Below are 14972 nucleotides of genomic sequence, written 5' to 3'. Positions count from 1 at the left end.
GTGAGTTCGCAGTATCTTCCTGTCAAAACCGTAGCAATCGAAGACAAGTTCTTAGCACTTTCAGAAATAATTTTAATCTCATTGATTGATCGCAAAAATTTTAGATAAGGTCATAAACAAGTCGATTTTAAAGTTGCTGCTACGAACTTCAAATTTGTAAGTAAAATAATAAGCGAACGCATGCGCTTACTGTGTAACCTATAAAGATTGACAATTATAGTGTAATAAAAAAAATAATACAAACTCGGAGCTTGATATTTCGGCAGGTAACTTGATACAACGTAGCACATACGTAAATTCATTGAACAGGCTAATTTTTAAAACAAAATACTTGTAAGTCACTTTGTTGTTTTACAGCAAAGTTTTTTGTTAAATATTTGATTGTGTTTGAAATAGATCAACTACGTCGTATTCAGAAGTAAGCAGTAATCATGAACAATCTGTTAACAAAATCGCTTCTCACTTGTCGAGCAATAAAATGTCGCCCAGTGGTCTGTCAGTGCCTCAGGTATTTTGTTAATTCAAGAAAATTTTATGGCAATGATACATTTGAATGTTAATAATGGAATTGTAATTTTTTTCTACTTTTAGAATTCAAAAGCAAAATGTCAAAAATATGCATACTTTGACAAAGTCCAAACCAATGTGCTCTCATTTTGCACAAAATAATCTAAACATCCTACAGATTCACAAAAGAACAATGTTTATTCAAACTCAAGACACTCCAAATCCCAACAGTTTGAAGTTTATTCCTGGAGTGGAGGTTCTAGGCGCTGGTCAAACCAGAGATTTTCCCAAGATCACTGACGCTTCGTGTTCACCACTAGCTAAAATGCTATTTCGCATTCAAGGTGTTAAGTCTGTATTTTTAGGACCAGATTTTATAACAGTTACTAAGGAGGATGAGGACATGGAATGGCAAATTGTCAAACCAGAAATTTTTGCAAGTATAATGGATTTCTTTGCCAGCGGTTTACCCATTGTGACAGAAGAACAAACTTCTGCAGATACTGGTAGCTATATCTTTTCTTATGAAAAACACTTCATTTTTTAACTGCTATTTTTAATGCAGCTAGTGAAGATGATGACGAAATCGTACAGATGATTAAAGAATTATTGGACACTAGAATAAGACCTACAGTTCAAGAAGATGGAGGAGACATCGTTTTTGTGGTATGATTGAACTTTAACTTTTCTTTTACAATATTTTCCTACTCTAATGCACTTAATCTTCCATCATTCATCCTTTTTATAGAGCTTTGAAAATGGAATTGTAAAGCTCAGAATGCAAGGCTCTTGCACAAACTGTCCTAGCTCAGTCGTGACATTGAAAAATGGAGTTCAAAACATGATGCAATTTTATATACCAGAAGTACTGGGAGTAGAACAAGTTGAAGATGAAACAGACAAAGTGGCCAAAACTGAATTTGAGAAACTCGAAAAAAAAATAAATGAATCTACTAGTCCACAGCAGTAATGTTAAACCCTATTTTTATTGTATATAAATTGTGTAATATAAAACTAGGTTTTATCTTATAAGTAACATACAACTATGTTTGTTTTTAACTAAGTTAAAATTAAATAATATACAATAAAACTTATAAACTTATGTTTTTTTTTATTTCCATAAATTTACAAAAAGTTTTTAACGGCTAGAAACAGAGACTTGCCATACTCTGATCTTATTGTCAGAATAACCAGCAAACAATGTTTGTCCATCAGTGGACCATGCAAGCGACAGACACTGTGGTGGTTCAGCTTTGCTGCCAGTAGTAAGAACGTCGGGTTTGAGTTCCTCAACCATTTCCTTGCCTTCAAGGTCCCAGATCTTGATCCATGGACCATACGCAGCGCACAGCCAGTACCTGTTGGGGCTGAAGCACAATGCAGTGATGATGTCATTGTGGTCCAAGGTGTGCAAGTGCTTTCCGTCGTTCAAGTCCCAAAGCATAGCTTTGTTGTCCTTGCCACCAGATGCGCACAAGGAACCATCTGGAGAAACAGTTACAGTGTTGAGGTATCCAGAGTGTCCCTGGTGGTTGATCTTCAAACGGCAGTTGCTAAGGTTCCATACCTGGAAAGATTGAGATGGGCATTTTATTCGTTTCCTCAAAAAAAACATGTATCTGAGCAATAATTAGTTATAGTTTTTCAGTCCCATATCCGCGAAACACTCACAGCTATCATGAGTTTCAAGGGGTTTTCATCACGTAAAATAAGTATTGACAAATATAAACTTCAACAATAAACAATTGAATTACCTTGACAACTTTGTCCCAACCAGCAGATACAATGATTGGGTTTGAGTGGTTTGGCGAGAACCTGACACAACTGACCCAGTCGGAGTGGCCCTCATCAGTGATGGTGTATTTGCACTCGGCAAGAGTGTTCCACAGTTTGATGGTTTTGTCCCGAGAACCAGAGACAATTTGACGGTTGTCAGCGGAGAATGCAACACTCAAGACATCCTATAGCAAGAAAATTTAAGCAATGACAAAAACGAACAATATAAAAGAAATAGAACCGAGTAACTTTTAAGGCTGAAAAAAAAACTTTGAAGCAATCGTATAATTTTACCAACATTGCAAATTATCATGCGTGCAATTAAGGTGGCAGATTGTAAGATACAAGACTTACTGATACAGTCATATACTTACTTCCTTGGTGATTTGCTCACCTCTTCAGTAAGATTTAAAAAAAAATATAAAAAAAAAAAGCTTCAGTTTATTTAAAATTCTCTGGATATTCCAGTAGGGAGAAACTCCAAGACGAAAGTAGAGCTCATACTCTAGCTCAATGTCGAACCTGTGTGTGATCTTCGAATCTGCGGGTAGTTTTTCCAGCAGCCAAATCCCACAAACGGAGGGTCTTGTCCCACGACCCAGAAAGGGCGTAATTACCGTCGGAGGAGAGAACGACGTCGCTGATGAAGTGAGAGTGTCCGTACAGACGCTTTGAAGGGGTACCGTAGTTACCTTCGTCGCGGGTCAAGTTCCACACAATCAAGGTCTTGTCTGAAAACAGTCAAAAAACGCCCATTGAAATATTGCAGGTTTCGCCGCCGCCATTTCGCGGTATAGGAGGTTAGCGTATGCCGACCACGTTGTTCGCGGCCAAGATAACCCTATTCGCCACGAGGTTGAAAAGCAGTATTGCGTTTTGGGCGAAATAAATCATAGATCGATTGGCAATTAAAAATATGTTTAAAGATGAGAAGAATAATGCAAAATTGAAATAGAAAAATAAATAGAACGAACGGCCGAAATAAGGTTACACGAGTAGTATGGTATAATTCGTTTATGGCGTAAAAAAACTTACCTCGTGAAGACGACAAGATCATATCGGGGTACTTGGGATTGGTGGCAATTTGAGTAACCCACCCATTGTGTCCCTCAAGGGTGCCTCTGAGCTGAAGAGTTTCAGTCATTTTTGCAAATTCGATTACTTCTTCAAGTGAGGATACAGGCGGATAACTTGGAGAATCTCCGAGAGCCGCTGAGAGACACCTTAGCGCTTCAACAGCTTGAAAGAAAGAACGATTGCTCCGGCGCGGCGAGTTCTGGAACGAAGGAAGCGTGAGTGGAGCGCGCAGCGCCGCATCATAAGCGGAGGAAACAAAAAAAGTGTGCTAAATTTCAAATTCTTCATGCACACATAGGATGCATTATTTTTTAAAATGTTTTTTAAACTTTGCCAATTTTTTTCGGTATTTTTTTCTATTCAACTTTTTTTAAAATGATTTTGGGATATTAATGACCGATTCCCTGTCAAATCGAATGGCGAAAAAAATTTTTTTTTTGCTAGTATGAAAAAGTGAATATTCCCAATGCCAGAAATGTTTCAAAAAATTTTTAGAAAAATTGAGGCCTCCTATAGCACTTCTTCAGAGGCCCAAAGTTGGCCTTTTTCTTAAATCCATGGTTATTGCTAATATGATGATAATTCCTAAATTAGTACAGAGACTTAAAAAAAAAAGTACAAGAGAGGTTTTTTGTTGAAAATTGTTCAAATTTTCAGAAAAACCACACCCCTAAGTGATCTGAGCACTCTAGGGGGTTGTACGACAGATAGAAACACATAATTGAATATTTAGTTGAGTTCGAACCGGACTTTGAATTTCAAAACTATTCGTTTAGCTTCCTGAAGTTGTTTTTTAATACTCCAGAAAGTTTTGTAATGGGTCTGCAATTCTATTAGCCTATAGAGAGAAAGACGTACCTGTATAATCAATAAAAAACATGAAAATAAGCCTTTTGCTACTGCTCCATATGAACAACTGGCGCTTTTCAAATGTTGTGGTATGAACAGATAGAAGTCATTAGATTAAAATTCAAGTTATTTTCACAAAAAGTAAGTGTTCTTGCATCAACAATGCAAATGAGATAAACAACGTAAATAAGTTACTTTATCTCATCATATACTATTGGGGACTCACCAAAGTTTATTTTCAAGATGAATTAAAGTTTTTAGAATAAAATAAGAGTACTTTTTAAAGTACATAACTGTTCAAGCACTTCAATGAATCAAAATGCAGACAAGTACTTGAGAAAAGTGAAAAAAATTGCTAGTTTTGACTATGTCGCATTGTTGATGCAAGAACACTTACTTTTTGTGAAAATAACTTGAATTTTAATCTAATGACTTCTATCTGTTCATACCACAACATTTGAAAAGCGCCAGTTGTTCATATGGAGCAGTAGCAAAAGGCTTATTTTCATGTTTTTTATTGATTATACAGGTACGTCTTTCTCTCTATAGGCTGATAGAATTGCAGACCCATTACAAAACTTTCTGGAGTATTAAAAAACCACTTCAGGAAGCTAAACGAATAGTTTTGAAATTCAAAGTCCGGTTCGAACTCAACTAAATATTCAATTATGTATTTCTGTCTGTCTTACAACCCCCTAGAGTACTCAGATCACTTTGGGGTGTGGTTTTTCTGAAAATTTGAACAATTTTCAACAAAAAACCTCTCTTGTACTTTTTTTTTTAAGTCTCTGTACTAATTTAGGAATTATCATCATATTAGCAATAACCATGGATTTAAGAAAAAATGCCAACTTTGGGCCTCTGAAAAAGTGCTATAGGAGGCCTCAATTTTTCTAAAAATCTTTTGAGACATTTCTGGCATTGGGAACATCCACTTTTTCATACTAGCAAAAAAAAAATTTTTTTCGCCATTCGATTTGACAGAGAATCGACCTAATACATAAGCAATAAATGACGATTTTACCATATTTTTCCCCGTTTTTTTCGTAAATGAGATATATGCTCGAGATGGTCTCAGAATATAAAATTATTTACAAATAAACATATTTATTTGAAGATCCTAAAAGCACGTGGCTTAATTAGTTTTAATGAATATTTAAAATTCTACACTTGACGTTAGTGAAGGTGGTTCAACAAATTCTTTCCTTCCAAAATAAATTTCAATTAATTCTGAAAATGAGAAAAAAATGTTATGTGAAATATATTTATAAAATGATAATAATAGTTAAAGGACAATAATTAATAATTATGTATGTAAATTTACGCATATAATATAAAGTTTTATTATTCAGTTTACGCATTATTATGAAGATTTTTTGGAGCGTTGATCATACATTTTTCATGCATTATTGTAAAAAAAATTGTTTAAACAATTTCATTAGTCAATATAATATTTTTCACTTGAATTGTAAGCCACAATAGATAGTATACGTTTTTGAAGTACTGATTATGCCTCTTTCATGCATTATTATGGTGGAATGAAACTAACACGTGACGGTATTTAATAAGACGTATGGCGCAATTATGTACAAAGCAAGTGCGACACGAAGTAGCAAGGGCCGAATAGCAAATTAATTTACCCCTGACACTTATGTATGCCAAAAAAACGGAAGCTGCCGTAAAAGCGACACGCGCTTTTCTTGGTATGGGATTTTTTTGTTTTGCTCTCCGATCACGCGCGAAATGCGGAAAAAAATGATGTACGATAGGAAGAGCGGATATTATTAATGTGGCAGTTTTGTAATGCGTGTCCCCATTCGCGAGGTGATATACGTACTTAAAGGGCACGCGTGTGCCGAGTTAGCCCTTGACTCGCTGTTCGAATGTATAGGCTGGCATCCTCGGAATTTTTCGACTTCCGCGGACGGATCGCAGTTATACAGAGTCGGAAAAAAGAGCAGCCAGGAGAACGATTCCCTCGACTCGTGTCAGCAGTCCTGCCGCAGACATCGAGTTCTGACCACCAGCTGTCAGTGCAGTATCTCGAAGCTTTATCCATCCATAAGTTTATAAACCATTATCATGAATGCACAAGAGTTTCGCGAGTTCGCTAAAGCCGCGGTCGACTACGTAGCCGAGTACGACGAGTCGGTACGCGACCGGCCGGTGCTGCCCGAGGTCGAACCGGGCTATCTGGCCCGACTACTGCCCTCGGAGCCCCCCAACGAGCCCGAGAACTGGCAGCAAGTGCTTCAGGACCTCGATCGACACATCATGCCGGGGGTGAGTGTTATTGTTCTAAGATTATCTTCACACGACAAAATTAATAAGTTTCATTGAAAGTTTCATTATAACAAAATTAAATTGTAACAGTAAAATTAAAAACCGTTTCATCGAGTTTGGTTGAAATGAAATTAATATTTTACTAAACAATTTCAGTTAATATACATTTAGTTTACCCGTTTTTAATTGTATAAACGAAGTTTTGTTGAAAAATTTTCAACGTAAGCTCGAGAAATCGCGATTAAAGATTTTGATCTTTCAATGAACTTTGTCAAGCTCTGAATCAGCTCTGAGATGCATACATGAAATTCTGTATAATATATGTCGTCACAGATGACACACTGGCACTCACCGCACTTTCACGCCTACTATCCGGCGGCCAAGTCGTACCCGTCGATCGTGGGCGAGCTGCTGAGCGCCGGCCTCGGCTGCATGGGCTTCTCGTGGATCGCCTCGCCAGCCTGCACTGAGCTCGAGATGCTCGTCACCGACTGGCTGGCCAAGATCCTCGGCCTGCCCGAGCACTTTCTCAACTCGTCGGAGGGCCCGGGCGGCGGCGTGCTTCAGTCCTCGGCCAGCGAGTCGACCCTCCTCAGCATGATCGCCGCGAGGCAGCGCTGCTGCAGCCAGAACAGGGCCCCGGCCGATCGGGACAAGCTCCTCGTCTACACCTCGAGTAAGTCGATCGATTTTTTTCGTCAAATCTCTTTCTTAAAATTAATGGTCGATCGGTTCGCAGATCAGGCCAACTTGAGCGTGGAGAAGGCGGCTCGGCTGGCCGACATGGGCGTGAGACTGCTGCCGAGCGACGAGCGCTGCAGCCTGCGCGGCTCCACCCTGCTCGAGCACCTGGAGCGCGACGCCAAGCGGGGCTACGTGGCTTGCATCTTTGTGGCGACCCTCGGCACGACGTCGACCTGCGCCTTCGACCGACTCGACGAGATCGGGCCCATCTGCCGCGAGCGAGGAATCTGGCTGCACGTGGACGCGGCCTACGCCGGGGCGGCCTTCGTCTGTCCGGAGTATCGCGAGCTCATGGCCGGCATCGAGCACGTCGACTCGTTCACCTTCAATCCGCACAAGTGGCTACTGGTCAACGCCGACTGCTCTGTCCATTGGTACGTGCCTTATACATTCCATCCATGAGTGCAATTATTACATCGCGTTGTATTCGGTAGGATCAAAGATTCGCGCGAGCTCACCGAGCCCTTCAAAGTCGATCGCGTCTACATAACGAACGATCCCAATCGCGCGTCCAGCAAGTCCTCATCGATTGCTCCCCGCGACTACAGGGTACGTATAATCGTACACGCCCAAAGGGGAACATTAGATATTCGTTATAGTATACTCCACCTTATTGTTTTCATCTTGTAGCACTGGCAATTGTCGCTGAGCCGTCGTTTTCGCGCCCTCAAGATTTGGCTGGTTCTGCGTCTCTACGGGGTCGAGGGACTGCGCAAACACATCAGAGACTCGGTAGGACTGGCCCAGCAGTTCGAGAAACTCGTCGCGGCGGACGAGCGATTCGAGATGCCGATTCAGTCAAGCATGGCCGTTGTTTGTTTCAGAATTAAGGTAGTGCATTTTAAATAAATCTTTAAAAAAATATTGAAATAAATATTTAAAAAACTGGAGGGAAAATAGATAGAGTTTAATTTAAAGCACTGGATATCAGTCTACGCAAAAATTATAATGAGTTTAATGACGCAGGGCAAGAACGAGCTGACAAGGCGACTGCTGGACAAGCTCATGCTGCGACGCAACGTCTACGTGGTGCCGAGCGTCTATCGCAAGCTCCTGATCATTCGCTTCGTCGTTTGCAGTCAGCTGACCCAGGCCGAGGACGTGGCCTACGCCTGGCGAGAGATGAGCGAACAGGCCCAGCTGGTGCTCGACGAGTGCGCCAAAGACGAGCGTCAGCTGCTCTTGCCGCAGCGAGTCGATTGTCCGGACGACGACGATGACCCACTTGTCATTCAGATTCAGCAAAATGGTCGTCGCCGTTCGTCCGGAGACGATACGATGTGTAGGGAGCGTTTTGAGCTAGCGCGCAATAGAGTTGATACTGGCAAAAATTCCAGCGGATCCGTACAGCACTCCATATCCGCGGCCTTTTTCAAGTTGTTTGCCGGTGCCTTTAAAAATGACCACAGGCAACTGGCCTAATGTTATGCGCTGCAGCAGATTACGTCGATGAGGTCTTGTCAACATTTGAATCGTATCCCTATAATTTCATTTAAAACTGACTTTTTAATTTTAATGTCAAAGAAAAAAACTGAATAATAAATTAATAAATCACCCGCACTTGCATTACTAATTTTTTTTTCTTTATGAATTCCTCGTTTCCTTTATCGTACTTGAGATGTATTCATAATTTATATTTTTGAATTTTTCGACTAAAACTTATTCGAGTTACGAGCTTAACGACCACGCGCAAATGTTCTTTCAGTCCCTGCTCAAATTTTCTACTCCACAACTTTTGAGCACACTATAAAAATTATATCGGGCGACCAATATTATAAGTGCCCGTAGGTCGAACTATACTTAATTTAAAAAAAATTCCGTGATTTGATTTTTCAAATTATGGCGTAACACATGCTAAAATAAAAACTGATTCAAATTTTCTACTTAATTTTAAAAAAGTACCAAAGAAAATTAAAGTTTCAGTAAACCAATTCAATTTTTCAATTTTTTTTTACATTTATTTATTTGAATATTTATTTGAATGATATATTTATTTATTTGAATAAAATATTTATTTAAATAATATGGAATATATGCACCATTTAAAAACACCGAGAGTTTGAAAATACTGTAAATCATGACTGATTATCACATTATCACATATCACATATTGATTGTCACATTATCACATAAATCACATAATGATTATCACATTATGATGAGCTTTGGCTTTCCATCGCTAAGCAAACATTATATAAATCTTTGTTCGTTAGATTCTTGATGATCTCTTCACAGCACACGATCGGCATCTTCATCATCTTCATAAAGGGATCCAGTGCCCATCGACGGAAAAATCCTCTCGATAGTTTTTCGCATAGGTGCACGATGCAAGCCTCAAAATAGATTCTGGGAATACTCCCCAATTTATTCGAATTACAGAACTTGAAGTAATCGGTATATGTGAGTCGTTTTTTCGCCTCATGGGGTTGGAATTGGATCAAGTCGTAGAGCGACAAGTCTGGAATTATCATTATTTTCTTCACCTCGGTAGCAAATTCCTCGTCTTCATAAATCGATTTGTCAAGATCCGTCGACTTGGCGAATAATTCATGATTGGCAAACAATGTCATGATCGTGAGGGCGACTTTTTCGGTCAGTTCGTATCCTCTTTCATCGAGATGTTCGACGACGGCCAACAGACCAGACGCTAGTATCAATTTAGAATTGCTGGAAACATGAAACCAGCTCTCGGATGAAAAATTTTCAGTGAACTGAGTCACACTGGGAAAGACAAAGTTAGACAGATCAGCGCCATTATCCAGGAGTACCTTAATCGTATCCAGTAAGAAGCTCGCCACGGCCCGTTGCAACGGTGTCCAGCCCAATTTATCTCGGGCATTTACCTGCACCATCCGATTGACTTCTTTGCAGATCTTAAAGAATACATCCATCATCGCCGAATACTCAGCATCGTCGCCGTCGTATCTCTTGCAAATGGTATGCAGAGCCGTGAATCCGTTATCGTCGGCTAAGTTTGGATCAGCTCCAGCCGTCAGCAGCGCTCGAATGATTCGCGGTTTCTTGCCGTAGGCCAGAGCATGGTGTAGCGGAGTTTGGATCGACTTATTGTCCACGGCATCCACCTGCACCGGTCGATGCTCGTCGATGCTGAAATTGAGCAACATCTTCACCAAATCGTCGTCGTCGTCGATGCTCATGCAGCTAAAGTGCAGAGGAGTCAATCCGTTCGCATCGGACAAGTTCGGGTTGGCGCCCCTTTTCAGTAGTAATTGGACCATCTTCGTGTATCTTCTGACCAGAGCCAAATGCAAAGGTGTGGTACCCAATTTATCTTGAGCGTCGGTAAGCAACGGCTCATGTCGGTCGTCGATGATCTTGAAGAACTTCTCCGCCATGCTACCGTCGTCATCGTCGTCGTCGCTCCCAATGCAAAAAAGATGCAGAGGAGTCGATCCCTCATCGTCGGCCAAATTAGGATTAGCGCCATGCTTCAGCAAAGATTCGGCCACCTCGTAGCATTTGTTGATTAAGGCCAAGTGAAGCGGTGAGTAGCCCGTTTCTGGCCAGATGAGATTGGGGTCCTGGCCGAGCTCGAGGAATTTCACGACGACCTCGTCACAGCCAGACTCGCAGGCTATGTGGAAATGCGATAGTCCTAACTCGTCGGTGTAATTCAAGTCGAACCTGTCGTAAACTTTAAAAAGCTCACGGATCATGATATCCTGATAAAGAAATCTGTTTCTGGAGGCCCAATGCAGGGGTGTGGTGCGACACAGCGATGGTGGCTTGCCCTCTTCGTCAAATTTGGACTCGTCCTTGTAGCCGCTACGGACCACGAAGTCGATGAATCGTTCTCCCTGATAATAACTTTTGTCTTCGAACATGTGCGAAGACAGCATGTATCTTATAGACAGAAAGAGAAGACACTCAATTTCTTCGGGACGAAAAATATCTCGAAGATTAGGAAGTTGGTCCGGCCAATCGCTGATCAAACAATCAAGTTGATCGAAAAATTCCCATCGCTCCTCATCGATCTCTAAATTGAAATTTTTCCGTAAGCTCGTCAAATTTTCTAAGCTCGACATCGTTGTGGGCACTCGCGCACAAACACACTCGTAATTTTACAATATAAAATATTTTCAATTTTTTTCTCCGAGGATCAATCGCTCAGGTGACGCTGTCCAAACTGACCAAGGCCTACCCAGAACCCATAAAAAACTTCTGCAGTTCTGACGTTATGCAGTTTTAGACGATGCCGCCGCTCTCCTCCAAATGGAAGCGAGACGACTCTCGACAGTCGGCACGATCGCGCGCCGGTTTATCACAAATTGACTGATATGTTCGTTTAATTGACATGAGATTGTATAAGTTGATTTAATTTTTTTTTTAATTTACTTATTTAAATACATTAAAAATTTGATAACGCTGTACATTGAAAAATACTAAAAATCGACGCTCTTCTGTAAAAATGGCCTGCTCATGTAAATACCACGAAATAACATATCTTTTCAATGGATACGTCACAAAAAAAACTTTATTTATTTTATTATTTTTTGTGAACGACAAGTATCACGAACGAACCTTTAAAGAAATTTTTATTCTTTTTCGCCAGGCGAGATTCACCGGTCGTAAACGGACAAGATCGTAGAGCGATAGGACGCTAAGCTATAAAATTAGTTAAATGATATCCGCCAAGTTATAATCGTCGTATTTTCCCTTGCAAATCATGAGTAAAGTAGTCAATCTGTCTTTGTTAACCGTATTCGGACCCATGTCTCAGCAGCGATTCAGCCACCTTCTTGCGGCCGTATTTAAGAGCCAAGTACAATGAAGTGTCACCCAACCAGTTTAGAGCGTCAACGAGGCTCAAGAATACAGTGATTGTCATGCCTTCGTTGTAGTTCAGGACCAAGTGTAATAGCGAATCACCCGCTTCATCGCCTCACAGGCTATGTGGAAATGCGACAGTCCGGATTCGTCGGTGTAATTCACGTCAAATATGTCGTATACTTTAAAAAGCTCATGGATCACGACATCCAATTCTAGCCGCGCGTTTTTATCAATTTTGGGCTGATCCTTGTAGACCACGAACTCAATGAATAGTTTTCCTAAATCCTTATTTAGATCATCGTCTATGAAAACAGTTCAAGTTTTTTCTGAAATGCACGTCGCTCAATTTCGATCTCCCAATTGACATATTTTCTTCACAAGCTTTTCAAATTTTTTCTCGACATCGTTTTGCTCATTCACGCAAAGAACACTTATAATATAAAATATTTCTTAATTCAACACCTACTTCGAACCACGGTGGTAAACTAATGCAGCTCTATGTAATGTGACATGCAGCGATCCTGCGAATGACGCGCGATGCAGTTAGAAGGCGACGTCGTCGACGAACGCGAGAAGACTCGATCGACAGTCGGCACGGTGGCGCGTCGACTTATCACAAAAGATTAAATTCAATTTCAATGAATCTTACGCTGAGAAAGACCGAAAATATTTCTCTGCAACTTCTTTCGATCAAAATTCCATTTTTGACGAGCTTTTCTTCCACTTTCGCGAGAGGTAATGGCTCGAAGGAAAAAATAGAACTGTACTCACACTCATACATATAAACCAATCATATCTATATATAATTGCGTTTTACAATGTATTGTACGTGCTAATTACGTTTATAACTTCAGAGAAATATTTCTATATATTGTAATTTTGCTATATAGCACGATTAGCGATTTGCGCGCGGTGCGCGGCCTCTACCTATTGCGACTCGTTTTGAGTCCGTGTGTCATTATATTGCATATAATATAGGTATAGGTATTGTTGTAACTCGTAATCCTATTCACTGATCCGGCTGATCGCTCATGTGTGGCTCATTATACATTGTCAGTCTGCTCTTGTGAACTTGATAACTTGACGCGCTGCAATTTTGACAACTGCAACGCTACACACCTCGGACGCATACTTTGCCCAACGAAAACAATTATCACTTGCTGCTTCGTTTGTTGTGATCATCGCTAAAATGGCCAACAATTCCACGGGTAAGCGAGCGAGCGTTGTCTCGAATGATTATTCGCACCGCGTCGCAGAGGTTATGACGTATTACAACGTATAAACGCTACCCTTGCTTTCAGAGGACAACAAAAGTCTGGTTTCCATGAACTCGGAGACGGAGAATGACAATAACACTGAGGAATCCGAGAAGATCATGATAATCGATCCAGAGACAGAAGTACGTGAATTCGAATGACTTTTTTTATCTCTTGCTTCGTGACCAAAACATGTTTTGTTTTTCAAGGAACTGGACTTCAACCATTCGCGTCTGTCGAAATTGGAAAATTTGGAGCCACTCACAAAGATCAAAAAACTCTGCTTCACTTGGAATCTCATTAAAAAGATCGAGAATTTGGATACATTGAGTACTCTTGTTGAGCTAGAGTTGAGAGACAATCAATTGACTGTTATTGAAAATTTGGATGCATTGGTTAATTTGGAGTGAGTAAAGTGAAATGTTTCAAGTTTATGTCAGTTCTGTTTAAAAATTTTTGTTTGTTTTCTCTCTTCACAGATTATTGGATTTGTCATTCAACAGAATTAAGAAGATTGAAGGGTTGACAAATTTAAAATCCCTCAAGAAATTATTTCTTTCTTCAAATAAAATTACAAAAATAGAAAATATATCACATTTGAAAAACTTGACCATCTTAGAGGTGGGGGATAATAAAATACGAGAGATCGAAAACTTGGAAGGATTAGAGAATTTAAGCGAACTGTATTTGGGAAAAAATAAAATATCAAAAATACAGCGTTTACATACACTGAAAAATCTTACTCTATTGAGTGTACAGAGTAATAGAATACAGTGCCTTGAAAACTTGACAGAGCTCACTCAGTTAGAGGAATTATACGCATCAGAAAATGGAATAGTCAATATAGAGGGTTTGGAAAAGTGTCCAAAACTTTCTACTCTGGATTTAGCTTTTAATAAAATCAAAAAAATTTCACATATTGACCACCTTGAAGAATTAGAGGAGTTTTGGGTCAGTATTAGTAATCACTACTAATTTAGTATTTTAGTATATGAAATATGATTTTTGATTTTCTGTTTTTTTTTTCAGATTAACAATAATGAAATTGAAGATTGGACTACAATAGAAGTCCTAACAGCAAACAAAAAATTGAAAACTATATATCTTGAGCATAATCCTATTTCCAAAGATCCTAGTTATAGAAGAAAAATCAAATTAATCTTGCCTTGGTTGAGCCAACTAGATGCTACATTATGTAGATGAGATAATTCTTCTTGATCAAATCAATGACTACAATCATTTCATCTGAAATACTAAACTTTGACACATTTCAAGTCTTGTATTTTCAATTCTAAACCTTGTGTTTTTGATGTATTAGCTATCAAATAGCCTCATAATTCTATTGCAGTAACGATTATTAAAACAACAAAAGACTGTGAAAAGTGTGTCCTACTTAACCCTTTTTTAAATAATCAATGTTAAATGACCCATTTTGTATACTATTGTATATGGAATGTTACTATCAATATGCATTAATGAGTATTTCTGTATTCCGATTGAATTCCAATTGAATTGTATATTTCATCACACTTCCAGAAGCAAATCAAATTTTATAAAATTTTATCCATGTATTTTATAAATTTTTTATTTTTCTCAATGTTGAAGTACTGAAAAAATACTGATGCCTCTCACAGATAATTTTATTTTTTTTACTATAAATACATTTTTTAATAAATTTACTGTATTAAG

The 14972-nt window shown here is 39.3% G+C and overlaps 5 protein-coding genes across 8 annotated transcripts; 3 read left to right on the top strand and 2 right to left on the bottom strand.

The window, feature by feature from the left end:
• Positions 1-1601, top strand: LOC106650137 (NFU1 iron-sulfur cluster scaffold homolog, mitochondrial-like). 4 transcript variants are annotated; one of them, XM_014367980.2, is made up of 6 exons: positions 1-156; positions 267-333; positions 397-508; positions 592-1013; positions 1073-1173; positions 1256-1601. In XM_014367980.2, the coding sequence occupies exons 3-6, from the start codon at positions 432-434 to the stop codon at positions 1475-1477; spliced, it is 822 nt and encodes a 273-aa protein (XP_014223466.1). In that variant the 5' UTR covers positions 1-156; positions 267-333; positions 397-431; the 3' UTR covers positions 1478-1601. The 4 variants fall into 4 exon arrangements, with proteins under 4 accessions (XP_014223466.1, XP_014223465.1, XP_014223467.1 ...); XM_014367979.2 differs by lacking the exon at positions 267-333 and having other exon boundaries at positions 2-156; XM_014367981.2 differs by lacking the exons at positions 1-156; positions 267-333 and adding an exon at positions 169-266.
• Positions 1599-3552, bottom strand: LOC106650136 (guanine nucleotide-binding protein subunit beta-like protein). Its single transcript, XM_014367978.1, has 4 exons — positions 3319-3552; positions 2806-3014; positions 2262-2468; positions 1599-2074 (listed from the first exon to the last, which is right to left on the bottom strand). The coding sequence occupies exons 1-4, from the start codon at positions 3425-3427 to the stop codon at positions 1646-1648; spliced, it is 954 nt and encodes a 317-aa protein (XP_014223464.1). The 5' UTR covers positions 3428-3552; the 3' UTR covers positions 1599-1645.
• A 2739-nt stretch (positions 3553-6291) lies between these two features.
• LOC106649945 (aromatic-L-amino-acid decarboxylase-like) lies at positions 6292-8658 on the top strand. The gene is made up of 6 exons (XM_014367675.1): positions 6292-6492; positions 6826-7168; positions 7232-7610; positions 7671-7785; positions 7867-8067; positions 8203-8658. Exons 1-6 carry the CDS (start codon positions 6292-6294, stop codon positions 8656-8658), a joined length of 1695 nt encoding a protein of 564 aa, XP_014223161.1.
• A 415-nt stretch (positions 8659-9073) lies between these two features.
• Positions 9074-11282, bottom strand: LOC106649944 (ankyrin-3-like). The gene is made up of 2 exons (XM_023457753.1): positions 9614-11282; positions 9074-9090 (listed from the first exon to the last, which is right to left on the bottom strand). The coding sequence occupies exons 1-2, from the start codon at positions 11280-11282 to the stop codon at positions 9074-9076; spliced, it is 1686 nt and encodes a 561-aa protein (XP_023313521.1).
• Positions 11283-12854: 1572 nt separating this feature from the next.
• Positions 12855-14665, top strand: LOC106650038 (protein phosphatase 1 regulatory subunit 7-like). The gene is made up of 5 exons (XM_014367818.2): positions 12855-13235; positions 13329-13426; positions 13493-13689; positions 13763-14234; positions 14313-14665. The coding sequence occupies exons 1-5, from the start codon at positions 13217-13219 to the stop codon at positions 14484-14486; spliced, it is 960 nt and encodes a 319-aa protein (XP_014223304.1). The 5' UTR covers positions 12855-13216; the 3' UTR covers positions 14487-14665.
• The last annotated feature ends 307 nt before the right edge of the window (positions 14666-14972 follow it).

Source organism: Trichogramma pretiosum, unplaced genomic scaffold (genome assembly GCF_000599845.2).
Source record: "Trichogramma pretiosum strain Unisexual culture from Peru unplaced genomic scaffold, Tpre_2.0 scaffold97, whole genome shotgun sequence".
NCBI classification, from domain to species: Eukaryota; Metazoa; Arthropoda; class Insecta; order Hymenoptera; family Trichogrammatidae; genus Trichogramma; species Trichogramma pretiosum.
This window is presented reverse-complemented; position numbering and strand designations above follow the sequence as displayed.